This window comes from Onthophagus taurus, chromosome 11, assembly GCF_036711975.1.
Source record: "Onthophagus taurus isolate NC chromosome 11, IU_Otau_3.0, whole genome shotgun sequence".
Lineage (NCBI taxonomy): Eukaryota > Metazoa > Arthropoda > Insecta > Coleoptera > Scarabaeidae > Onthophagus > Onthophagus taurus.
Window position 1 is genome coordinate 30,015,173 of NC_091976.1, and position 22,360 is coordinate 30,037,532.

At 30.6% G+C, this 22,360-nt stretch overlaps 3 protein-coding genes across 5 annotated transcripts in view; all 3 read right to left on the reverse strand.

The window, feature by feature from the left end:
* LOC111417460 (proton-coupled amino acid transporter-like protein pathetic) overlaps positions 1 to 3,412 on the reverse strand; it is a 30,648-nt gene extending 27,236 nt beyond the window's left edge. The window contains exons 1-2 of one of the 3 annotated variants that reach the window (XM_023049743.2): positions 3,307 to 3,393; positions 2,920 to 2,997 (exon numbers count right to left, since the gene is read on the reverse strand). In XM_023049743.2, the coding sequence (XP_022905511.1) occupies positions 2,920 to 2,961 (42 nt within the window). In that variant the 5' untranslated portion in view covers positions 2,962 to 2,997; positions 3,307 to 3,393. Of the gene's footprint in view, positions 1 to 132; positions 258 to 2,919; positions 2,998 to 3,306 lie in introns of those variants that run through there. The other 2 variants (XM_023049745.2, XM_023049742.2) reach the window with 2 other exon arrangements.
* Positions 3,413 to 3,427: 15 nt separating this feature from the next.
* LOC111417458 (kelch domain-containing protein 3) lies at positions 3,428 to 14,642 on the reverse strand. The gene is made up of 5 exons (XM_071200725.1): positions 13,947 to 14,642; positions 13,678 to 13,896; positions 8,556 to 8,751; positions 8,333 to 8,482; positions 3,428 to 3,959 (listed from the first exon to the last, which is right to left on the reverse strand). The coding sequence occupies exons 1-5, from the start codon at positions 14,458 to 14,460 to the stop codon at positions 3,890 to 3,892; spliced, it is 1,149 nt and encodes a 382-aa protein (XP_071056826.1). The 5' UTR covers positions 14,461 to 14,642; the 3' UTR covers positions 3,428 to 3,889.
* Positions 14,643 to 17,335: 2,693 nt separating this feature from the next.
* On the reverse strand, positions 17,336 to 19,365 carry LOC111417463 (Equilibrative nucleoside transporter 1). The gene is made up of 7 exons (XM_023049748.2): positions 19,277 to 19,365; positions 18,843 to 19,199; positions 18,634 to 18,788; positions 18,484 to 18,578; positions 18,376 to 18,426; positions 17,779 to 18,320; positions 17,336 to 17,729 (listed from the first exon to the last, which is right to left on the reverse strand). Exons 2-7 carry the CDS (start codon positions 19,065 to 19,067, stop codon positions 17,421 to 17,423), a joined length of 1,377 nt encoding a protein of 458 aa, XP_022905516.1. The 5' UTR covers positions 19,068 to 19,199; positions 19,277 to 19,365; the 3' UTR covers positions 17,336 to 17,420.
* Between the last annotated feature and the right edge of the window lie 2,995 nt (positions 19,366 to 22,360).

Consider the following 22,360-nt stretch of genomic DNA (forward strand, 5'->3'; position numbering starts at 1 on the left):
CTTGAATCGCTTTGAATGACGATAATAATATTAAAGTTATCGTTTTTATATCCAATTTGTTGCGAAACGTTCTTGCACATGTCAATGAATGTAAATAAATAAAAAATTAATTATTAAATTAAAATAACTTACAAGATCGATTATAGCTCCGTAATTATTTCTTATTAAGTTCTGGGGTTCTTTCATTTTGTAAATAAAATTTTCTTTCTAAGCGATTTACCACCCGGTTCTTCTTCTTCGTTCCACAACTTCAAAATATTAATAATAACATTTGTATACTAAGCGTATCACTTTTATTCTCCCCCACTTAAAACGCGAGTCGAATGATTTCTCCTCTTTTTATTTAATGTTTAAATAAAGAATCATTTTTCAGTTAATCACATTTCATTTATTTCATTTATCGTTCGTCACAAACTTTTATCAACGTTTAATTTTTTTTTGTTGAAATTGCGGATGTCGCAAAAAAAATTTAAATAATGAGTTTTAATTTTTGATAATGTTCGGGAATGTCGAAATAAATTAAACAATAAATAGGTCAATTATTAAGATAAAAAGTTTGTATAAAGTCGCCGATTCGTCTAAAAAAAAAAAAAGAAGAAGAATAAACATTTAAAGAAACGTGTGAGATATCTTTTTGTAAATATTATCTTGGTAAATATGCACTTGATAATGAAATGTTACTTTTTATATACAACTATATTAAGTTTTTTGTACATGTGCTTAGATGTATAGGGTGAGTATGCAGTTGTCTCGAGCAATCTTTTCTCAGGTAAGCACAAATGATTTTAGTTCTAAGTATAGTGTTAGTTTTACACTTGCAATCTCCTCAGACGCACGGTTAAACCCGAAACTTTCTAGGTCTAGTGTTAGTTCTAGTTTTACACTAACGCTGTTGCTAGAACTAACACTATACCTAGAACTAGAATCATTTGGGTTTAGCCGTCTTGAGAGATGTGCGGCTAAACCCAAATGTTTCGAGTTCTAGTGTTAGTACTAGTTTTATACTAGCACCAGAACTAGAACTAACACTATACCTAGAACTAGAATCATTTGGATTTAGCCGTCTTGAGAGACGTGCGGCTAAACCCAAATGTTTCTAGTTCTAGTGTTAATACTAGTTTTATGCTAGCACTGTTCCTAGAACTAACACTATACCTAGAACTAGAATCATTTGGGTTTAGCCGTCTTGAGAGACGTGCGGCTAAACCCAAATGCTTCTAGTTCTAGGTCTAGTATTAGTACTAGTTTTACACTAACACTATCGCTAGAACTAACACTATACCTAGAACTAGAATCATTTGGGTTTAGCCGTCTTGAGAGACGCGCGGCTAACCCCAAATGTTTCTAGTTCTAGTTCTAGTGTTAGTACTAGTTTTATACTAGCACTGTTTCTAGAACTAACACTATACCTAGAACTAGAATCATTTGGGTTTAGCCGTCTTGAGAGACGCGCGGCTAAACCCAAATGTTTCTAGTTCTAGTTCTAGTGTTAGTACTAGTTTTATACTAGCACTGTTTCTAGAACTAACACTATACCTAGAACTAGAATCATTTGGGTTTAGCCGTCTTGAGAGACGTGCGGCTAAACCCAAATGCTTCTAGTTCTAGGTCTAGTATTAGTACTAGTTTTACACTAACACTATTGCTTAAACCAACACTATACCTAGAACTAGAATCATTTGGGTTTAGCCGTCTTGAGAGACGTGCGGCTAAACCCAAATGTTTCTAGTTCTAGGTATAGTGTTAGTTTTACTCTTGCAATGTCACTAGAACTAACATTAGAACTAGAAACATTCGGGATTAGCCCTACGTCTCTTAAGACGGCTAAACCTTAATACTTAGAATTAGAATCATTTGGGATCATTTAGTCGTCTTGAGAGACGTGCGGCTAAACCCGAAACTTTCTAGTTCTAGGTCTAGTCACAGAATAACCAGAAGAGACAGTGGAGGCGTCTAAACAACTTAAATTGGAGTTTATTTATATTTACAATTAAGTGTAAGTGTTGAAGTAAGGTTTCTTCAACTCCAATTTAAAGGGCTCGACACAGACGCCATTGATTGAAGGTTATTCAAACGACGATATAAAAAATCTAACGTTCCGACAAAGCTGTCTCTTCTGGTTATTCTGTGGTCTAGTGTTAGTTCTAGTTTTACACTAGCACTGTTGCTAGAACTAACACTATACCTAGAACTAGAATCATTTGGGTTTAGCCGTCTTGAGAGCTTTGCTAAACCCAAATGTTTCTAGTTCTAGTTTTATACTAACACTGTTACTAGAACTAACACTATACCTAGAACTATACTATACACTATAGTTCATTTTTTTTTCTATAATACCTTCCAAATAGTTGTAAAGTTGGCAAAATTAACAGAGAGTTTTGTTTTATCATGTTTTGAAATAAATATGTCATACTGACGTTTGAGCTTTCGTTATTCAAAAAGAAAAGGTGCATAAAAAATGTTGTGGGGTGTTTATTTGCCATTAATTTATCTAGAAAAGGTGTTTTGTTCTATTTAATTACTTTGTAGCACGTTTTTACAACAAATATGTACTTAATAAAATATTTTTCGAAAATGAATTTGAAGTAGAAAGAGGTCATAGAAAGTTTCCACCGAATAATAAACAATAATTGGTGCACATGGAGCAAGATAACAAAAAAATAAAAATGCTGTTGAGAAGGACGTTCAAATCAAAATGCAATGAGTTAAAACGGCGTAAACAAAGGAAAGACATCAACTATTGGATAACATTGCGAACAAGTTAAAGAGTTCACGACATCAAATTCCAGTACATGCTGATAAAAGGAATTGTTTACACGATTATTTGTACAATTAAGATAATAAAGTGTTTCTCCGAAAAAAAATTAAAAAAAAAATAACCATGCTTAATTTAATTTAAATTAATTAAAGCAACATTACCAATAAAGTTAATGGAGTGTTTTCGTCGACGTTTTTTTCCATAATTTATTTTCTTTATAAGAGAAAAATGAGCAAGACCTTAGAATAAAGAAATTTTCGTTACGGTCCTGATCATCAAACGTCAATACTTAAAAATAATGTCAAAAAAGAAAAATCTAACCTTAAAATCAAAAGAAATCACAGAAATTCACCAAGTATTAACTGAATAACTTCAAAACTTCTTTGTGAATGATAAATTTCGGAACATAACGGTGTTTGCCAAAAAAATCTAACGGTTTTTGGTAACCTTAATTATTCGCGGAATTATACAATAACAATCAAAAAAGTGTTTCGGGGGCTGTTTAAAATTAAAATAGAAATCGATCTAAACTAATTTGAAAAACTTACGTGGAACAAATCACGTTTAATCCATGATTTTTCGGGAGTGAACTACATCTCAGCGAGAAGACCGTGAATAATGATTTTTCCAGGGTCGGACTCAACAGGTTATTTTTGGTTAAAAAAATAATTCTAAAACTGAAAATATATTTTATTCTCGATTATACACAAAAAATTATTTACACAAAAGTTTCTTAAAAGAGATTATTATACAAAAATAAAAATTAACTTTTAAACCAAATCAGCCCGGGGAAAGAAAAAATATCACACAAAAAAGACGCAAAACTCGCTCGTTAAACCAATAATAAAAAGAAATTGTGCGTAAAAAAATAAATATTTTCGTTTACAAACTAAAATTTGATGATTCAAAACGCTAATTAATAATAAATTGATAAATTCATGAGATAATGATTATATCGTAATATTATTATAGGTAGATACAGGTTTACATTTTACTTAGTTAATACTGAGTATTATTTATTTATTTTTTGTTGATGTGGAATTGTGAATGTTGATGAATTAATTTAGCAAAAAAAAAGATCAAAAAAAGTAGTTAGACAAACGACTGAGGGGAGCAAATAATCAACCAGGATTATCCAGCTGAATTATTCGGCCTGCTTATTGTTATTTTATTTGGAGTGAACATATTTGCGTATTCAACCCTAAAAAAAATAATTCACTCAAATTAATACCATATTAATCATATAAACATAATTAAAATTGAATATGTGATGCGGAAATGCGGAATCCAAATGTGCGAAACAAGATGGTCTCAAAAATACCGAAGTATTTCTATCTTCATGCAAAACTTCTTAGGAATCGAATCGTACATAGTCTAGACTATAGAGAGACTCGCAGAGAAAGGAAACACTGCTACAAGAAAGACAGCCTTTCAGCTGCATTGTGCTGCCACAGAACCTGCATTTATTATCTCCACCTGCATTATATCTAAGTACTCTGCTTTACTGGAACCTGTTGCAAATATTTTGCAGTCAAAGGGTTTAGATCTTCTGCAAAGTACGAACCACATTAAGAAAATTGTTGATGTAGTGAAAGTTCAAGCCAAACTACGGATGCCATTATGAAAGATCTCTTTGCTTCTGCCAATAGGATTGCGAAGCAAATACAAATAGAACTTCATCCATCCAGAATAGTGAAGCACCAGCAGCATCGTTCAAACACTCCTGCAGTACTTATTCCATACCTGGACTCTTTAACGTCAACGTTGGAGAACACATTTTCTGTAGAAAACGTACCGGCCTTTTCTATATTATCCCTACATCCGTATCGTATGTTAAATTTGAAGATTTTAAACAGAGAGCAAAATCTATTGCTGAATGGTACGACCTGAAAAAGCTTCAGTCTGAAACTAAATTGTGGTATAATAATAATAAAGCCTTTATTAACATGTGTGGGCTGAGAAAAACCTTGATAGACAGATCTTAAAAGATCTGGAAATGGTTGAAGTGATTAAAGAAGCTAATATATTCTTTCCCGGCATAAAATCTTGTGTCGAAAAAAAAGAATGAGATAGAGTCAGAAGTCATACAAACATTTTCTGAAAATCCTAAGCGATTAATGTTATAAATAAAGTATGTGTTATTTAATTTAACAATTCTTCAATTCTTGAAACCCTCCCACCTCTCTTCCGGTCATGCAAGTCTCCAAGATATTAACTCTAATTCGCCCCCTCCTACGCCCATGTATCAAGTAATATTGGGCCAATTGCGATGTTTCAAAAATGATTCTGATCAAACCCAACGTAGTTACAAGAAAAAAATTGCCAGAAAACAACTACAAACTACTTATTTAATCAAAGGTCAAAACCAAATTAAACCAAAAAGATTAAAACAAATAAAATGTACAATGTCGGTGAATTTGTTGCAAAGGTTATCAACAAAATTGCTAAGAATGCTACTTCATTTACTGATAAAAAGTACGTTGTGAAGTTCCTGATCAATTATGATGAACAAAATGCGATTTATCTGCTAGGCAGAAGTAGTACTGTATACACTCTATATCATTGAAAGATGAATTAATGAAAATAAATCTTAAGGTACTACACCTATATATTTACTAAAAATAAAATTCATTCTGTAAAAATTTTATCTAATTGGTTGATTGATTGATAAATACAATTTACCAACGACTTTCTCAACCTCCCCTTTCCCTCCCATAAGCGTAGACTTTAAGCAACTAGAATACCCAATAAAAATTATAAAACTATGCAACGCTTTTAAAAATACTTCAAAACTAAATTGCAATAACTCAAGGACAGTAGAATCTAACAGGACTGCTACATTCATTGTTGTGACAACGTGCCCGCAAACTACGTCATACCATTTGCCACGCCCAGCTTTATGCGTTTGCTGTGTATTTTTAGAGGTTATATCGTAGACGTATTCATATTATTTTTGAAGTTTTATTTTTTTAGACGTATTAATGTCTATCATGTAACCTCTAAATCTCTAAAAACACACAGCAATCGCATAGTACTGAATGACAGTTAACAGGGCGTGGCAAATAGTGTGACGTAAAGTGCGGGCAACCAACCCGTAGTGGGCTACAAAAATACAATGCATGTAGCAGTCCTGTTCAAGGACAGTAGAATCTAACAGGACTGCTACATCCATTGTTGTGACAACCTGCCCGCAAACTACGTCACACCATTTTCCACGCCCAGCTGTTGTTATGGTCTATGCGTTTGCTGTGTTTTTAGAGGTTATATCCTAGACTTATTCATATTATTTTTGAAGTTTTATGTTTTTAGACGTATTAATGTCTATCATATAACCTCTAAAAACACAGACAGTTACCAGGCGTGGCAAATAGTGTGACGTAGAGCGCGGGCAACCAACCCGTAGTGGACTACAAAAATACAATGGATGTAGCAGTCCTGTTAGATTCTACTGTCCTTGGTCCTGTTAGATTCTACTGTCCTTGGCAATAACTAATAAATAATAGTTTTGTGTTTTTTTTATTTGTTGTTTTTGTTTATTTAATTATTTAACTTTATTTTATTTATTTTTTATTTATAAAACTTATCGCACATTTGTTAAAAATTGACCACCACTTATCACATTTGTCTATGTTTTTAATTTCTTCCTCCCATTTAGGCCAAACCATGCCTTTAACTAACATCCTATTCTCCAATCTACACCTTTCCTCAAATTTATTTTTACACTTAAAAAGAACGGAAATTACAACGGAAATTCATATTTTCCGATTCTATTTAATACTCCTCAAAATTGCCATGACCAGTAATTAGCTCTACAATTTCGGGTTTTAAAAATCTACCAACCCTACCAACTCTTGGTATAAACTGATAAGTCAACCTCCCAGTTACTAAGTTATCCCATCTATCTTGCCATTCTATCCTAACTAATCCTAACTAGAGTCAAAATGATGATTCGTGTAAAAATTTTTGAAGAAAATAATCTAGAGTTTGATTTTTATTTTATATAGAATTTAAGTCCAACTAGTTTCGGCCCTCGCCATCTTCGAGACTCTACAAATAGATTAACATCTCGCATCTTATCCATTTTACAAACAAGTTTCTTAATATTTCTTTTTGTTTTGTTAAAAAAGATCACATATCAAAGTCGAAATCACATTATTAGTTACTAATTTATAAAATTAAAGGTTAATATTTATAGGTTTATAGGTTAATATTTAAGAACGCTCTTTTAACAAAAGAAATCAAGGCGGAAAAGTGAATAACACTAGATTAACTTCAGTTATAAAACTTCTATACGATAACTAACTTCAGGTTTAAAATGTCAACCTTAATTTTGACATATTTGTAATCTTCATTAAAAATCCTTTAAAATGAGTACAAACACGACATATTTATCTTCAATATTAATGAAGTTATGGTCAACTTCCGGTTAAGAATGTCAACGTCAATTTTGACATATTTGTAATCGTCGTGAAAAATCCTTTAAAATGAGTCCAAACATGATACGTTTAATTCCAATATTACTCAAGATATAAACAACTTCCGGTTTGAAATGTCAATGTCATTTTGATATGTTCTTAATTTTTATAAAATGTCCTAATATTTGTCGCAAAAACAAAAGTATAATAAAAAAAAATAAAAAATTAAGGTTGGTATTAATATTTGAAAATTAAATTGCTATCGTCATTGTTGCTAACTTCGGGTTTAATGTTTTTTATTCCAACTTTTTTGTTTTTTGGGATAAGTGCGTCATCTTTGGACTCATTTTAAAGGTTTTTTAATGAAGATGATAAATATGTCAAAATTGACGTTGACGTTTCAAACCGGAAGTGATTGTATCTCCATTAATATTAATGTTAAATATGTCGAGTTTGGACTCATTTTAAAGGATTTTTTATGAAGTTAACAAACATGTCAAAATTAAAAGTTCGAACTTTTTGGTTTTTAGCGCACTAAATTTTCTTGTGCATTTGGGCTCTTTAAAAAGAAGTTCAGAACAATGTACATTTCTTCTATCCAAGAACTGATTGATTGCGCATTTCAGTCTGAAGTAAATTCTACTGCGTCCGTTGGAAGTGAAAAGGGCGAAGTTAAGATCCAAATGTTTGACTGACTTAACTTTTTTAAGGATTTTAAATCCAAGAACCATTTTAAGTTCAATGAAAACAACAAAGGAAAAATACTATAAGGAAGTACTGTAAAGAAGAATCAAAAGACATTCTATGCCCACTTGTTGACATTCCTATCAGTCAAAAACCTACTAAGAAGCGCAAATGACCCATTTAATATAGACAAATTCAATGTTATAAATCATAATGTGACAATAGTGTCATAATGACTATTGTGTTTTCTTAAAACAAGAATTTCTACCGTTTAATTTGATGTACTACTTGTTTCTAAAATATAAAAAATAAAATCAGTGTGATTAAACAAAAACTTTAAACATGTTTCTCTCAAACCACCCTTTTTCTAAACTAACATAAGACATTTTTCTTAACTAAGAAAAAAATAACTCAAATTAAAATTTTTTAGACAATTGGTCCCTTTTCGCTTTCCACATCACATATTAATTCTTACCTGACATGTTGTGGCAGTAATGAATCATCTAAATCGTATCGTTTTAACGCAAGGAAACATAACGTTTTTAAACTAGGATTCATGTCGAGAACGTGCATATCACTATGATCTATGAGCTCATCTTCATCAAAACGAACAGTACAAATAGGACTAAAACAAAAAAAAATAATAATGTTGATTTGAACGTTTCTAGTTTTAGTTCGAATAACAATTAATTATTAACCTTGTGCCACCAAATAGGAACAATCGATTCTCAACTAAAACGCAAGCTTGGCGTCTACGACTACAAGGTGGTTGACCGTGAGCTTTAATTTCCCGCCATGTATTCGTAGAGGGATCAAATTCATGGAGATCATTGAAATGAACCAATTCGACTGCATTGTAGCCACCAAATATGTACATTTTGTTATTATAAACAACTAAAAGTAAATTCATTTTAAAGACGGTTTAAAAGGATATGCCACTTTTGAAAAGCCAATTATAACTTTTTTCTCTTTAATTTTTACTCGATTATATATATGTATGTAGGTATTTTGACATTAGTTAGACATTTAGTTTACTTTTCGCACATTTCAACTGCGAAAATTAAAAACTAATAGTAGTGATTACGAAGTGCGTATAATATATTTCCAAGTATGGGTGGTAAATAAAGGAATGCGAAGTTTTTCATATCCTGCAGTAAGACGTACAGTACGTGGCAGAAAACCTTTCAATCGTCATATTCTGAAACACCAAAGTGAGAGTGTGACCAGTGCAGCTAAGAAGTTAAAAATGAGCGAAGATGACTACAACGTTGATTTTTTTTTGTTTTCACTGCACCTCCTAATTTTGTTGTTTGTAAAAAATGTGGATCGAAAATTAAATTTTTAGAAACAGCTCAACATGGCTTAAGTTTCAAAGTGTATGTGTTCGCCGCGTTATACAGAATGTCCAGAAGTGACTTGTACAAAGATAAAACGAAAAATACGAATTCTGCTGTCAAGTTTAAGTGACAAACTGTTTTTGTTTTTAAAATTAATTATACCTAGTCAACTATTAAAAAAAAAGTTTTTAGTTACTTTGCATCACTCATTCGCGCTTGTGGGGATTTACAAAATATTTTTTTGTAGCTAAACCGTTCACCTAACTGAAATTTTCTAAGAGAAAAAACAGTTTCTAAATTAAAGTAACTATTCAAAAAAAAAAATAGTAGTGTTTGTACAGGGGGTCAAAAAGATATGGATGCATAATGTATTGTTACAAAGTTTTTAAACACCCTATAATTTTCGAAATTAGAGCTTATTCCATAAATAGCTGTAGTCTACTGATACAAATGCATGACCAAAAAACGAATAAAATACATCGAGGATTTTTCGACTTATTTAAAAAAAATGTAAAAAACATATTATTTTTAAAGCCCTCTAGTGGCTAAACAAAGCAGTTTTGTATATACAGTGTGTCCCCGGATAGGTGAAACGACTCTTATAAAATGTAAAATTTTTTCTATATTAATTGTCGTCTTTTGGGGTTCAGCCCTGCTTGGTTAAAAACTAATTTTGAACATATTTTCAAATTTTAAAAAACAAGGGTGTGTTGACACTGAAGCGAAAACTTCTTGTGTGTCAGGTAAAGTACCTTTTCTATTCACAGTATGGTAAAATGTTACTAAGAAATTTTATTCAGAATAAAAAATTATGGCCATATGAAAATTTTCGGAATCATCGGCCTACTTTGATAAAACCAATTGTTTATTATTTTCGTCAATAGTTACGATTTTTTGTTTTGAGATTCAGATTATTCGGGAGAAATAAACAAACCATTCTTAAAATGTTCACAAAAAATTAAATGTGTGTTTGTTCACAAAAGAAAACAGTTAATCAGTTTCATCATAATTTTTTTTTCTTAGAAGGAATACTTCCTGCTGTAAGAAATCTTTTGATTAAATGCCAACAAGTACTTCTTTTCATTCCAGTATTTGGAAATTTTTCACTAAGTAAAGCAATAAGCATATTTATCGGGGTTTCCCAGGTTCCATAACACCGAATCACGTAAACTTTTTCCTCTAATGTTAACAATGTACTTAAAAAACAGTTTAAGTTTACTAAATTACAGTTTGACAGATTAACAGTGACAGGTGTTTTTCCATGGCAGTCTTTGTTAAAAATAAAATTGTTTGATATGGATTTTTTCAAAGAAGGACGATCATTCCGAAAATTTGCATATGGCTATAGTTTTTCATTCTGAACAAAACTTCTTAGTAACACTTTCACGTACTGTAAACAGAAAAGGTACTTTACCTGCCACAAAAAGCGTTTTTCTTTCACTGTCAAAGTACACTTCTTTTTTAAAATTAGAAAATATACTTAAAATTAGTCTTTATCCATGCAGGGCTAAACCCCAAAAAATGACAATTAATATTGAAAAAATTTTACCTTTTATAAGAGTCGTTTCACCTATCCGGGGACACACTGCAGATAAGTTGAGTTAAATCATCATATTTTTGGTCAACGTACTTGTGGTCTTGCGTTGTACACATCATTTCCGGACACCCTGTATATTATCTTGTCATTTGATAGACAATTATGCCTATGACATCAATCGAATATTTAGTTCTAATGCAGTAATAGTAAAAAAACCAATGACATTTAAACGTCAAAAATATTTCTGACAAAGATTGCAAAGCCTACTAAGATTTTTTCATTAAAAATTCATTCCAACTTTCGATTAACAACGCTACAGCTTAACAGTTAGTGTTTGCTTAATTAATTTTTTTCTCAGAAACTTTTCGAAGAACATCAGAGAGGCAAAAAAGTTTTAGAATATTTTCATCTATCTAAATAAAATGTTTTCCATGTATTTATCATCGTCATAAAAAAATCTAGACAAAAATTGAACGGGGGTGGTTAAGTTTAGTAACTTAGAAGGGAAGATTGAAAGTACAAATAGGCTCGAAACATTATTTCCCAAATTTCATTTTCCTGGTGTTTATGGTTTTCCAAAAAAACCAAAATTTTTCGCCATATTTGAAGAGGCAGGGGAGTCGAAATCGCTCATAGTTTATATAAGAAAGTACCCTTAAAATTGCCTAAAGAATCACTCCTGAAGTTTAGGCACGTCATTCAGATACAACCTGTATATGGTTACCAAAGTTTTTATACAGGGTGTCAGATAAAAAACGCCACAAGCTGTAACTCTGTCATTTACATTCCGATTTTGATGAGCGAGTTATCAAATGAAATGGTTTGATAAATACTATGATTCATGCTACAAATAAAATTTTTACAACGCCATCCTAAATTTCAAGCGATTATTAAATTGCTGCGTATATTTTTCTTCGCGTCATTGGATAGAGTTTGTTTTTATGAATCCATTGATGTACAATACATCAATTTTAAATGTAATATCAGCAGAGAAAAGACACCTGTATATACAGGTTGTCACACAACCGTATATCGTTTAAATTTGAAGATGGCGTTGGAAAAAGTTTATTTGTAGCATGAATCATAGTATTCATCAAACCATTTCATTTGATACTTCGCTCATGAAAATTGGAATATATATGACAGAGTTACAGCTTGGGGCGTTTTTTATCTGACACTCTGTATAAAAACTTTGGTAACCATATACAGGTGTATCTGAATGACGTGCCCATTATAAAAACTTTGTATGGTTACTGCATAGGTTAACCTATAACACCTTACGTACGTTGTATCAGTTATTGTCAAAATCATAGTTCAAATTTCAAAGCAAGATTTTAGCATTACCAACCTACGGCACAAATTACTAGATATGTGGAAAAAGTGCTACCAACTGACTCTTATTTCGCCGATAGCAATCCTACCGACAAAAATAGTTTGTACAATAGCGAATATCTTTATCCTCCCGATAAATTTATCGGCCGGATAGTTATCAGGTAGATTTATCGGTATATTGTACAACCGGCCCTTAGAACTAGAAAGTGTCGGATTTAGCCGTGCATTCTGGTGATAGTGTAAAGAATTAACACTAGACCTAGAACTAGAAACATTCGGATTTAGCCCCATGTCTCTCAAGACAGCTAAACCCGAATGATTTTAGTTCTAGGTCTTGTATTGGCTCTGGTAATAGTGTTAGTGTAAAACTAGAACTAACACTAAACTTAGAAGTAGAAAGTATCGGATTTTGCCGTGCTTTTAGACGCACGGCTAAAACGGCTAAGCGAAGATCGTACTTTCAGTTTTGCCACGAATCGGACTAACGTCGTATTGCCCACGCTGAGCATTCCATGACCAATGAGGCTAAAGAAGCTCGTAGAAGCTTATTGTCAGACAGATTAGCTGCAAAAGAAGAGAATAACCAACCGGAAAGACAAATGTATGGATCAATTATAAACGTCTTTTTCTAAAAATTACATTTTTCCAATTTATACGTATAATATGACATTTTTAAACGGATTTTCAAAAAAATTGTTTGTGTTCAAGGACAGTAGAATCTAACAGGACTGCTACATGCATTGTATTTTTGTAGCCCACTACGGGTTGGTTGCCCGCCATCTACGTCACAGTATTTGCCACGCCTGGTAACTGTCTGTGTTTTTAAAGGTTATATGATAGACATTAATACGTTTAAAAACATAAAACTTCAAAAATAATATGAATACGTCTACGATATAACCTCTACAAATACACAGCAACGCATAGATCACAACAACAGCTGGGCGTGGCAAATGGTGTGACGTAGTTTGCGGGCAGGTTGTCACAACAATGGATGTAGCAGTCCTGTTAGATTCTACTGTCCTTGGTTTGTGTTAATTAATTATCGTACCAGACGTCATCATTGCAAGTATGCAACCAATATCACAGGATCGGTATTTCAATACGCGCTTTGCGTATTTGGTTGCATACTTGCAATGATGACGTTGGTTATGATTTATGATAATTAATTAACACAGTGTACATAACCGTTTTTCGATGTATCTAAAGTTGTCTCTTTTACAACCCTTTTTATGTACGTTTTTTATCAATAAATATGACATTTCTTGTAAAATCAGCACCATTTTGCCAAAAATGAAAATTTTTTAGAAAGTCCCTAGTTTTTGAGTTTAGAAAAGTAGTCGTTTTCGAAATTTGATTATTTGACTTCAAGTTTAGGAGAAATCCTGCACAACAATTGACCTTGCATGATTTGCAAGCCTAACATTGCAGATATCTAGTGGGCGCAATTTTAATTATTGATAATAAATAAAGTATGTGTTTAAAACTAGAAAAACTGCTTATAAAAACCTCGCAACCCGTTTTTAAAAAGCATTTTTCCTCGCGCTACAAAAAAACCTTTATTTTTGGGTCTCCAAGGTGGCATATCTCCTTAACTTAATTTAATAACCTTACATGCAGAATGACTTCTTCGACCAATAGCTTTTTGCCCAGGAACAACAGGTTTAACCCATTCGTGTGTACGAAGATCTAAATACCATATATCATTACAATAAACATCTACCACTATGTTTGATGAAAAACCATCCATTTCAGTTCCTCTACCACCAAATACGTACATTTTATCATTTATACAAACAGCAGAATGAAAATCCCTGTTGCTTGGCTCTACACCTAAATAGAAACAACATTTTTATTTATTTTTCAATACCTTTAAACTTTACCTTTAACATAAATCCCCGTCCAAACCATTTTTTCTAAATCCAACATATAAGTTGTTCTAGCAAAAGCATCAATTCCATCTTCATAACCTCCGAAAATGTACATTCTATTTTTCCAAACGCAGGCACTATGTCCATCTCTAGCTGGAGGTAAATCTCCGGTAGTTCTTGGAGCGGTCCAACAATGCCAAACAGGATCGAATTGGAATAGCACAGAACACGAAGCGGCATCATTACGTCCACCCCAAATATAAATTTTTTCTTTATACAAAACCGCCGTATGTCCGTACCGTTTATACGGCAAAATATCGTCGTTTTCGAAATATGGTAAATCACTTACTGGATGTTTAGTCCATCGAAAGGTGGTCGTGTTTAAAACGTGGACATCCATAGAGGAGTATTTACGCGAATTCTCTCCAGTGCAATAGCCCCCAAATGTGTATATTTTGTGCCCCACAGCTACAGCCGCGTGATTTACTCTTCGGGGGCCACCTTCCAGATGGGTTATCCACTGCATGTCGTCTTTTTGTACTTTACTTATCAACTTTTTAGGTTATTATATCCTTTAGAAGTGTGGGTCAAGTGGTTTGTGTATTTTCATGACGTGTACAGTGTATACTTGAGGAAATGTTATGGAAGAAACGAAAAGAAGTTGAAAAATATTGTGTAGTTTTGACAGATGGTTGTGTTTTGACAGGTTTGTGTTAATTGGGTTGCATAACTGAAGATTTTTGTTATTTTAAAAAAAATTATTTATTTATATAAATAAATTTAAATCAAATTTATATTATTTGAATTAAATTATGTATTATAATCGTTTAAAATAATAATTTTAAATTAAATCCTTTATTATAGGTTTTGTTATATTAATGATACCTACTATTAAATGACATTTAACATAACCTAAAAAAAAATTACCTAAATATATTTCCATTTATTAATAATTAACCACATAGACGAGATTTAATAAATACTATACATCTTTTTGATTTCATTAAATAATTTTTACTATCAATAAACTAATAGATGCAGTTTCTCTTTTATGATGATCAACAAGTCTTGATGCACAAATAAGAGAAAGATTTGCCAAATCCGTTGGATAAAGCGAACATAAAAAGGATTATTATGTACTCGCGAATTCTCTATCGTGCAATAGCCCCCAAATGTATATATTTTGTACCCCACAGCTACAGCTGCGTGATTTACTCTTCTAGGGCCAACTTCCAGATGGGTTATTCACTATATGTCGTCTTTTTGTACTTTACTTATTAACTTTTTTGGTTATTTTCATTGGTGTATTTTCATGACGTATATAGTTTATACTTGAAGAAATGTTATGGAAGAAACGAAAAGAAATTGAAAAATTGTGTAGTTTTGACAAGTTTGTGTTAATTGGGTTGCATAACTGAAGATTTTTGTCATTTTTCAAAAAAATTATTTATTTATATAAATAAATTTAAGTGAAATCGATTCTTTGAATTAAATTTTATGTTATGGTCGTTTATAATAATAATTTTAAATTAAATCCTTTATAGGTTTTGTTATATTAATTGATACAATTAAATTTGACATTTAATATAACCTAAAAAAAAATTGTACAAATGTACAATAATTCCGGAAACATGTTAATTTTTATAAAATGTCTTAAAATTTATCGCAAAAAAATTAAAAATTGAGGTTGGTATTAATGTTTAATAATTAAATTGCTACCTTCTTTGTTGCTAACTTCGGGTTTAACGTTTTTTTTATTCAAACATTTTTGTTTTTTGAGATAAGTGCGTCATGTTTGGACTCATTTTAAAGTTTTTGTTAATAAAGAATACATCATGAAAGAACACTATGAAGTTGTCCATTTGTCTATTACATGATAACTAACTTCAGGTGTAAAATACCAATTTTGACATATTTGTAATCTTCATTAAAAATCCTTTAAAATGAGTACAAACACGACATATTTATCTTCAATATTAATGAAGTTATGGCCAACTTCCGGTTAGAAATGTCAACGTCAATTTTGACATATATGTAATTGTCGTGAAAAATCCTTTAAAATGAGCCCAAACATAATACGTTTAATTCCAATATTAGTCGAGATATAAGCAACTTCCGGTTTGAAATGTCAATGTTATTTTGACAAATTCTTAATTTTTATAAGATATCTTAATCATAAAAAAAATACAATAAAAAAAAATTAAAAATTAAGGTTGGTATTAATATTTAATATTAATAATTGTTGCTAACTTAGGGTTTAATGCTTTTTTATTCTAATTTTTTTGCTTTTTGAGATAAGTGCACATGACAAATATGTCAAAATTGACGTTGACGTTTCAAGCCGGAAGTGATTGTATTTCCATTAATATTAAAGTTAAATATGTCGAGTTTGGATTCATTTTAAAGGATTTTTTATGAAGTTGACAAATATGTCAAAATTAAAAGTTGTAAGTTCGAACTTTTTGGTTCTTGTCTAAGACGTCCGGCTAAACCTAAAACTTTCTAGTGCTAGGTCTAGTGTTAGTTTTAATTGTTATTTAACCCTAAATTCTCGTACATTTTAATTGATCTAAACAATTTTTTTTTTGATTTAATCCACTTACCTTGCTTATAATTTCATCCATTTACCCATTTTGAATTAGATACAACCTTTAAATACAATTAGTTATGTGTTTTTCATTAAAAAAACTTAAATTCAACGTCAATTTTGACAAGCAACTCCAATATTTGGATCTTAATCACCATGGTAACCGAGTCAAGTTGGATAACCTTAAAATAATAAACTTTTATTCTGATTTTTTTATCAATTCTAACCTAATTAAAAATATCATTTTTTTATTTAATCCACTTACCTTATTTATAATACCCTAGATAAACCAATTTTGAGTTAAGTACAGCCTTTTAAACCAATTAAATAAGACTTTTTCCTTGAAAAAAACTTAAATTCAATTTTGACAAGCACCTGTAATATTTGGATCTTAATCACCATGGTAACCGAGTCAAGTTGGATAACCTAACAATAATAAAATTATAAATAACCGTTAACGTTTCGCTTTATATTTTAATAGTTTTTTTGATTTTTGTTTTATCTTTTTTTTTATATTTTCGTATATTGCTTCTTAAGTGAAATACACTGTGTAAATAAAAACATAGAAATGTCAATTCTTCCAAGATCTTTGCGGGGGAACCGTGGTGTTAATTGGGTTGCATAACTGAAGATTTTTGTTATTTTTCAAAAAATAATTTATTTATATAAATAAATTTAAGTGAAATCGATATTTTGAATTAATTTATATGTTATGATCGTTTTAAATAATAATTTTAAATTAAATCCTTTATAGGTTTTGTTATATTAATGATAAAATTAAATTTGACATTTAATATAACCTAAAAAAAAAAAATTTAATATATTTCCACATTTATTAATAATTAAGATTAAACCACATAGACGAGATTTAATAAATACTATACATCTTTTTGATTTCATTAAATAACTTTTACTATCAATAAACTAATAGCTGCTCCGATGGCTAATCCAATTCCTAAGAAAACGGTCATCATAGATGATGCAGTTTCTTTTTCATGATGATCAACAACTCTTGGTGCACAAATAAGAGAAAGATTTGCCAAATATCCGTTGGTTAAAGCGAACACAAAAAGGATCATTATGTACTCATAATCTTTATGGAAAAGTACTGGAAGGTGCTCCCTTGGTTGAGCATTTGAAAAAATTAAAAGTGGAATGAATACAATTCTTAATACTGTTAATAAAACAATCCAAATCCCACGTCTTGGCTAAAAATAAACATTTTTAATATTGAATTATTAACAATTAATGAATCACCTTTTGGATTTTTCCTGCTAAAAGTCTTCCAATGTAATCCCCTGTACTAAATAATAAATAAGCAATTACAGGTACAAAATAAACATCAGCCCACGGATCCCCATTCCCATGATTTTGCGATTCAATTAAAACAGTTAATCCAGGATAACAAGATAAACTAATTAAAAAGACTAGAAATACACTTGTCCCATATGGAAATATTTTCTTTAAAATTAATTTGTGATCAACAATTCTGGGTCGAACCAGTTCATTTTGGAATTCATTAAGAGTTATTCCAGTTTTTTCAGAAATGTGATATTTGAAAAAGACAGTTTTTGATAAAATTACGTATGAGATCAATGTTATAAAAATCATGGTGTTTCCCACCATAAAATACACAAATGCGCTGTGTACTGAGGATACTCCAAGAGTTAAAGAGATTATTTGAGCTATAGCTGCAAATATTCCACCAAGGGCTTGTCCCCCAATTGTTGCAGTTATGTATTTGGGCGAAAATTTACCCATAATTCCAAAAATACTTCCTGATAATATTGCACTACTTACTACAAAAAAGAATAAATTAAATTTTATTTAAATTAAATCATTTAAAATACTTACTATTTAAAAGAACCACGCATGTTATTGTAATAATAAAAAATTTATCTTGATCTAAAACAAAAAAATAACAATTAAAATTGTTTTAGTAAGTTATAAAATATAACTTACATTTATCAGTGTCAATATTAACAAAAACAGTAGTTACAATAAATAAAATTAACATAACAATTAATGAACCAATAACTCGTTTTTGTACAGAAACTCTACAACAAAATTTATATTATCACCTTTAAATTAACTTAAATCTTTATAAATTACTTATGATTTAAAGCTGTATTAAGAACAAGAAATAAAATATTAGGAACGGAAGAAGCAAGACTTAAGTAAGAAGTAAATTCGGCTTGCAATGGCGTTCTTTTATCATAACTACTACTCAAATTAGCTGTGGTGTCTCTAAATTTATACATCCAATACTAAAAATAAAAATATTAATTAAATTAAAATTTTTTACACCTAACCTAACTTACATCATCAGCAGTAATAAAAAAATTCCATGGTAATAAAGTAGTTATTCCTAATATATAAAAAATAATATAAGCCATATGATACTTATCCTTTGGTTCGGGTGGCTTAAACAACGGTTTATCATTTTGAACAGAAACAGAAGTTTCCTCGTAACTTTGAGTAATAATATCTTCGTTTTCTGTATCGCTGTCTTGAAGTAGCGGACGCGTATTTATCGAATATTCCATTTTACAACGTTTAGGGTCCGTTTCGTGATTACATTATACTCCAGTGGAGGCTTTTAGTGCGTCTAGCGCGATACATTCTTTGTTTTCATCCTTTGAATGACGTAACGCCATTGTGCGTGTTACCACTTTGACCTAAAATTGGCATGCGATAAGAAACCAGGAAGAACGAGTATTATTATCAAAACATGTGTATCACAAGATGATCTCACCGAAAACAATCTTTTTAAAGAATAGAATTATAGTCGAAAGTTTTTGTGTTGCGTTTTTATGACAGCTGTCAGTTTTGACGTTTTGGTTATTTTTTTATTTAAAATGGATTTATGAACGTGACCAAAATTTTAATTAAATTATTATGTTTTTTTTTTAATTATTTATTTATAAAAATTGTTAGTTTATTACTAAATTTAATTCGATTTTAAACTAATTTTTGATATATTAAAAGCAAAAAATTAATTTTTGTTAAATTAATTTATACAATAAATAATCTGTCAAATTAACCCAATTGTCAAATTTCTAGCTTAAAGTTTTAGGTACTTTAGTTAAATACAACAATGTGTTAATTTTTGATTTACCAAATTCTTAATAAACATCTTAGTACTTTGGATTCACTTATCATGTTTGGATTCATTTCGAATGACATGATGCATTTATGTCAAAAGAGATAGAATAAAAACATTGACCTTGAATATTTTTAGTTCTATGTATAGTGTTAATTCTACATAGTAACAGTGCTAGTGTAAAACTAGAATCTAACACTATATCTAGAACTAGAATCATTCGGGTTTAGCCGTGTTTAGAGACTTGTGGCTAAACCCAAATGACTCTAGTTCTAGGTATAGTGTTAGTTCTATATAATAACAGTGCTAGTGTAAAACTAGAACTAACACTAGACCTAGAACTAGAACTAGCATGATTTTATACTTGTCTAAATCATTAACAACTAGGTTTTAGACAATCCATGTTGCTCAAAATGACTGAAAACTAGTTGATAGAGTCATTAAAAACTTGTCTAAATGTATAAGAATTAGTTTATAGCAAGTCCAGGTTGCTCAGAACGATTGAAAACTACATCAACATTGTCCAAAATTGGTTTATAACGAAGCAAAATTGTTCAAAATGATTGGAAATAAGTTCATAGCCATGTCATGTTATTCCAAATAATTCAAAACTGGTTGAGCATAATTTTATACTTGTCTAAATGATTAATAACTAGCTTTTAGACAATCCATGTTGCTCAAAATGACTAAAAACTAGTTGATAGTTATTAAAAACTTGTCTAAATGTAAGAACTAGTTTATAGTAAGTCCAGGTTGTTCAGAACGACTGAAAGCTGCACCAACATTGTCCAAAATTGGTCTATAAGGTAGCAAAATTGTTCAAAATGCTTCGAAATAGGTTCATAGCCATCTCATGTTGTTCAAAATAATTGATAATAGGTTGAGCATAATTTTATACTTGTCTAAATAATTAACAACTAGTTTTTAAACAATCCATGTTGCTCAAAATGACTAAAAATTAGTTGAGAGTCATTAAAAACTTGTCTAAATGATTAACAACTAGATTTAAACAATGCATGTTGCTCAAAATGACTGAAAACTAGTTGATAGTCATTAAAAACATGTCTAAATGTATAAGCACTAGTTTATAGCAAGTTTAGGTTGCTCAGAATGACTGAAAACTGCATCAACATTGTCTAAAATTGGTTTATAAGATAGCAAAATTGTTCAAAATGATTGGAAATAAGTTTGTAGCCATCTCATGTTATTCCAAATAATTGAAAACTGGTTGAGCATAATTTTATACTTGTCTAAATGATTAATAACTAGCTTTTAGACAATCCATGTTGCTCAAAATGACTAAAAACTAGTTAATAGTCATTAAAAACTTGTCTAAATGTATAAGAACTAGTTTATAGCAAGTCCAGGTTGTTCAGAACGACTGAAAACTGCACCAACATTGTCCAAAATTGGTCTATAAGGTAGCAAAATTGTTCAAAATGCTTCGAAATAGGTTCATAGCCATTTCATGTTGTTCAAAATAATTGATAATAGGTTGAGCATAATTTTATACTTGTCTAAATAATTAACAACTAGTTTTTCAATAATCCATGTTGCTCAAAATGACTAAAAATTAGTTGATAATCATTGAAAGCTTGTCTAAATGTATAAGCACTAGTTTATAGCAAGTTTAGGTTTCCCAGAATAACTGAAAACTGCACCAACATTACCCAAAATTGCTTTATAGGGTAGCAAAATGTTTCGAAATAGGTTCATAGCTATCTCATGTTATTCAAAATCATTGAAAATTGGTTGAGCATAATTTTATACTTGTCTAAATGATTAACAACTAGTTTTTAAACAATCCATGTTGCTCAAAACGACTAAAAACTAGTTGATAGTCATTAAAAACTTGTCTAAATGTATAAGAACTAGTTTATAGCAAGTCCATGTTGCTCAGAATGACTGAAAACTGCATCAACATTGTCTAAAATTGGTTTATAAGGTAGCAAAATTGTTCAAAATGATTGGAAATAAGTTGATAGCTATCTCATGTTGTTCAAGATAATTGATAAAAGGTTGATCATAATTTTATACTTGTCTAAATGATTAACAACTAGTTTTTAAGCAATCCATGTTGCTCAAAATGACTAAAAATTAGTTGATAGTCATTAAAAACTTGTCTAAATGTACAAGAACTAGTTTATAGCAAGTCCAGGTTGTTCAGAACGACTGAAAACTGCACCAACATTGTCTAAAATTGGTTTATAACGTAGCAAAATTGTTCAAAATGATTGGAAATAAGTTGATAGCCATCTCATGTTATTCCGAATCATTGAAAACTGTTTGAGCATAATTTCATACTTGTCTAAATGATTAATAACTAGTTTTTAAACAATCCATGTTTCTCAAAATAACTGAAAACTAGTTGATAGTCAGTAAAAACTTGTCTAAATGTATAAGCACTAGTTTATAGCAAGTTGAAGTTGCTCAGAATGACTAAAAACTGCACCAACATTGTCTAAAATTGGTTTATAAGGTAGCAAAATTGGTCAAAATGATTGGAAATAAGCTGATAGCCATCTCATGTTATTCCAAGTCATTGAAAACTGTTCGAGCATAATTTTATACTTGTCTAAATGATTAACAACAAGTTTTTAGACAATCCATGTTGCTCAAAATGACTGAAAACTAGTTGATAGTCAATAAAAACTTGTCTAAATGAATAGGGACTAGTTTATAGCAAGTCCAAGTTCACCTAGTTTTGCACTAGCATTATCACTAGAGATAACACAA

Excerpts from the sequence above, each read along its gene's own strand:
- LOC111417458 (XM_071200725.1), bottom strand. The coding sequence starts at position 14,460 with ATGCAGTGGATAACCCATCTGGAAGGTGGCCCCCGAAGAGTAAATCAC. Across the intron at positions 8,752-13,677 it reads TCGAAGAAGTCATTCTGCAT|TTGTTTATAATAACAAAATG; the intron begins GTAAGGTTATTA and ends ATTTACTTTTAG. Across the intron at positions 3,960-8,332 it reads TTACTGCCACAACATGTCAG|GGTTGAATACGCAAATATGT; the intron begins GTAAGAATTAAT and ends TATTTTTTTTAG.
- LOC111417463 (XM_023049748.2), bottom strand. The coding sequence starts at position 19,067 with ATGGAATATTCGATAAATACGCGTCCGCTACTTCAAGACAGCGATACA. Across the intron at positions 18,789-18,842 it reads TTTTTATTACTGCTGATGAT|TATTGGATGTATAAATTTAG; the intron begins GTAAGTTAGGTT and ends TTTTATTTTTAG. Across the intron at positions 18,579-18,633 it reads AATACAGCTTTAAATCATAA|AGTTTCTGTACAAAAACGAG; the intron begins GTAATTTATAAA and ends ATTTTGTTGTAG.